Below are 4,732 nucleotides of genomic sequence, written 5' to 3'. Positions count from 1 at the left end.
GGGTAGGGTGTGATGAAATAAGTTAAATAACTGGACAATGTCAGTGGACAATGAATGACAATGCTGACTTGGAATGGAAACTGAGGTCAAGCATGTTGAGAAATATGCACGTGTGTGTCCCTCTGGTGGTGTAAAGCACTTGTAGTTGTGCCATGTAAAAGCACCCATGTGGGGCCACAAAAAACCGCCCATGCAGTGCCATGTAAGAGTGCCTGTGTGGCGTCAACCAAGTACCTGATGCACAAAAGGGACAGAGATGTAGGAAAAGCAGTAAAATGGGACAACTGATGCAGACTTTGTGGAGTTCACACTGAAGATATCACCCACATCAGAAGCAGTTGTCTGAAAATATCACCACAGTATTATCTACCAATGAGACATGTTGTACCTAGGACACTGTATAAGGATATCTGTTGAAAGGATAACTCAAGGACAAATAAATAAGAACCCACAGTATGGTGGAAGCCATAGCCATACATAATAAAAAAGGGGTACTGGTGGAATGACCCAGTGAAAACCTCAATAAAATAATATAAGGACAATAGACCTGATATAATGATTTGAGACAAAGAAGAGAAACAATGTACAGTTTTGCCCAGCAGATGCTAACAAAAAGCTGAAGATCAGTGAGAAAGAGAATACCCTTGCTGAACTATTGAGAAACCTGCAGTTACTCTATCCAGACATACATACATTCATACATACATAGATACACACACACATATATACACAGACAGACAGACAGAAAACAGTTTATTAAAATGGGAACATCAACAGAAAAACAATATCAATAATAGTATTTGAACCATGATTCGTGAAACAACAGATCAATTCTCTAACTGTCCAGTCTGGTCAAGTCTAGCCATTTGGTTCCACTCTGATTCACTGAAAAATCATCTTCATCCGTCACTGCTTGCTGCTAAATAATCTAACAGAGTGAAGAGTGAGACAACTAAGAAAGAGAGGGGGGGGGAAGAGAGAGAGGGAGGGAGAAACAGGAAGGTGAGCGGGAGGAGTAGAGGGAGATGAGGTGTCATAGGTAAATCTATAACAGAGCCAAGGAACAGCGAAAGAGAGAGAGACAGACTGTGTGAGAGGGTGTGCAGGGTGAAGGGAGGGAGAGGGTTGGAAGAGGAAGAAGAGAGGGGATCAAGATAGTAGAGGAGGAGGGGACAAAAAAATGCATACCAGCCTCCCCTCTCCATGCCACTGATGTTATCCAAGGGAAAGGCAAAGGGGCTGACACAGCTTGGCACCAGTGATGTGGCAACTCATTTCTACAGCTGAGTGAACTGGAGCAACGTGAAATAAAGTGTCTTGCTCAAGAACACAACACGCAGCCCGGTCTGGGAATTGAACTCACTACCTCATGATTGTGAACCCAATGCTCTAACCACTGAGCCATAAGTCTTTACATGAGAAGGTGACATAGATAGGAAATATAGAGCAGAGTGAAGGAACAGTGAGAGAGAGATGGAGAGAAAGAGGGAGGATGAGAGAGATGCATAGAGAGAGGAAGCGAGGGAAAGACGGACAGGCAGGCCAGGCATAGACACCGACAGAAAGCGACAGAGAGGGAGAGGAGGGTGGTGTGAAACTTGGGAGATTAGAGAGAGAGAGAGAGTGACATAAGAAATCTATTGGGCAGAGTGAAGAAACAGTACAAAACAGAGGAAGAAAGGAAAGGAGAGAGAGAGAGAGCGGGGATTAGCAGAAGAAGGAGTGGAGGAGGATAAAGAGGACAAGGGAAAGGAAGGGGAGCAAGGCAGGGAGAGATGAAAAGATGACATAGAAAAGCACAGAAGTATCAGTATCTGATGGAAATCGCTCAGCAGCAACAGAAGAGAAATTGTTAGATTAAGGACTTCTGCGTAATTGCACATCATCAGTAGCAGGTATCCACTATCAACGACACACTTAATAAATATTTGATTAAAGCATGCAACATTGCTGTATACATTATAAACATCATGTTTATACACACACACACACATATATTTTTGTGTGTGTATGTGTGTATAAGCATTGTTCTTAGATATTCAACATTAAATATTTTATTAAAACAGAGTCCAAAGAAGAGTAAAAGATGGAAAAAGAGAGAGAGAGGAGGAAGAGAAGGAAGGGGAGGACGTAAGACGGAGACGAGAGGATGACACGGATATGAAATAATTTCAACAATAAATTAGAAAACAACAAAGAACGAAAAAGACAAGGGTGGAAGCCATTAAATGCTCAGTGATGTGTAAGATTTAGTTCAATCTTTATCGCATTTCTTCATCTCCTGTATTATTTATTTATTTTTGTCCATCGCCACAATATCTCTCTTGTTAATTTTATTTATTTATTGACTGATTTTATTATTGAACAAGTGTTGGCTAGGGCAAGCAGAAAAGAGGGCGAATTTTGTATTTTCTTTTTACTGAAATTATTCAACGATGGTTTTGTTGATGTTTTATTTTGTTTGTTTTAATAAAATATCTAACATTAAATATATAACAATGTTTATACACACACACACTCACATATATGTGTGTGTATGTATAAACGTAATGTTTATAATGTATACAGCGATGTTTATTGTATGTTTTAATGAAATATTTATTAAGTGTGTGGTTGATAGTGGATACCTGCTACTGATGATGTGCAATTATGCAGAAATCCTTAATCTAACAATTTCTCTGCTGCTGCTGAGCGATTTTCATAACATACTGATACTTCTGTGCTTTTTAGCAACATACATCTAGACAACTTTGCCTTTCATCCTTTCGGGGTCGATAAATTAGGTACTAGTTGCGTACTGGGGTCGATCTAATTGTATATATATATATATATATATATATGTATGTATGTATGTATGTATGTATGTATGTATGTATGTATGTATGTATGTATATTAATTTAATACACAATTGAAAGAGCTACTAACAGTTTCATGCTTTTATGATACTTGAATTGAGGGGTGGGGGCGAATCCCAAACCATGTGGTCACAAAGTGGGATTCTTAGACACCCGGCCATACAAATATCAAGAGTAATTTTAAAAGGTTGTAATAATAATCAGGGCCTGAGATTTGGGGTAGGGGACTAATTGATTACATCGACCCCAGTACTCAACTGGTACTTACTTCCTTAACTCTGAAAGGATGAAAGGCAAAGTCAACCTTAGTGGGATTTGAACTCAGAACGTATAAACAGACAACATGCTACTAAGCATTTTGCCTGTCATGCTAACGACTCTGCCAGCTTTGAAAACCATGATTACAATAATTAATTCTTTAATTGGCCAAGAGGGCTAAAATAAATCAAAAAGATTACAGGACAACACAAAAAAAAAAAAGAGATCTGTGTAAATATGTGATAATAAAACAATGTAACAAGTAAAAATCTCCCAATAGAGGGAGACACTTTAAGGGTTACTCATGGAAAAAACCCTAAATGCCACGGGTGCCTGAAACATAAGACAAGAGCCTTTCTCCTTTTATACTTTTCAGTTTTGAGTATTTTAAATAACTTGAATATTTAAAAGGGTCTTACCATTCTTCTAGGAGTATCAGCAGAACTGATTTGGGGTCGATGTGGCCCACGGTTACATTTTTCCTTGTTTTCACAACTTTCTACCTGGCCCACCTGTGATTGCAGGCAGGTATGATCTTGGTGTGGATTCACTGCCTTCCCATGTGGGTCAGTCTTGCTGGTATTACAACTGGCAGCCCTTACTGGTCCTTCCTTCTTCTCTTTCTCTTTTTCCTTTGCTCTCTCTTTCTCCTTCTCTGCTGTGATTGTCTCGTCCTGTTTTTGTCCCGAAAGAATTACTTGTAAAGGTTTTTGGTTCAGCTCCGTAATTCGCACAATGGATGCCATCTCTATCTATCCGCGTGTGTGTGTGTATAAGTATGTGTGTCAGTGTGTATGTTTGTTAGAATATGTATGTGTGTGTGTGACTACGTTTAACCACGTGTATGTATGTGTGCACGTGTGTGTGTATAAGTATATATATATATATATATATATGTGTATGTGTGTGTGTTCATGTAAGTATATATCTGTGTGTGTGTGCGTGTGTGTGTGTGTGTGTCACTGTGTCTGTATGTCAGTGTGTCAATGCATGTATGTCAATGCATGTATGCATGTGTGTGTGTATGTGTGTGTGTCAGTATATGTGTTTGTGCCTGTGTATGTTAATGTGTGTATGTGTGTGTGTGTATATATATATATATATATATATATATATATATATATATATATATATATATATTTGTATATGTGTGCGCGTGTTTTTGTATTTATGTATATATATATATGTGTGCGTATGTGTTTGTGTATATGTATACACATATGCGTGTGTGTATATGTATATGTATTTATGTGTATCTATGTGTATTTGTATGATATTACTGCTAACTGTTGTCCTTAGTATTTAGCCCTAGGTCAACCCAAGACCAAAAGACCTGTGATCAAAGGCACTCCAGCCATGACCAATCCAATTTTTTCCTGGAGACATAGTGTTACTGGTGCAACATTATCCAATGGATCCTTCCACTTTCCTTATACAGTGTATGCGATTTAAAAGATATCTTTGCTGCTATTTCTAGCACGTCGAGAAGAACATGTAGAGGGTTCCTAGTTGTTGCCTTTGATATCTGTGTATCAGCTTGATATGTGTGAGTTTATATATTGCGTGTGTGTGTGTGTGTGTGTGTGTGTGTGTGTGTGTGTGTGTGTGTGTGTGTGTG

General features: G+C 38.6%; 1 protein-coding gene across 1 annotated transcript in view; it reads right to left on the bottom strand.

Annotated features, from left to right (window-relative positions):
- Positions 1–4,036, bottom strand: part of LOC106877786 (uncharacterized) — a 15,368-nt gene extending 11,332 nt beyond the window's left edge. Inside the window, exon 1 of the mRNA XM_014926796.2 lies at positions 3,534–4,036. Within this exon, the coding sequence (XP_014782282.2) occupies positions 3,534–3,860 (327 nt within the window). The 5' untranslated portion in view covers positions 3,861–4,036. The remainder of the gene's footprint in view (positions 1–3,533) is intronic.
- Positions 4,037–4,732: the final 696 nt, after the last annotated feature.

The sequence above is a fragment of the Octopus bimaculoides genome, chromosome 21 (genome assembly GCF_001194135.2).
Source record: "Octopus bimaculoides isolate UCB-OBI-ISO-001 chromosome 21, ASM119413v2, whole genome shotgun sequence".
Taxonomy (NCBI): Eukaryota; Metazoa; Mollusca; class Cephalopoda; order Octopoda; family Octopodidae; genus Octopus; species Octopus bimaculoides.
This window is presented reverse-complemented; position numbering and strand designations above follow the sequence as displayed.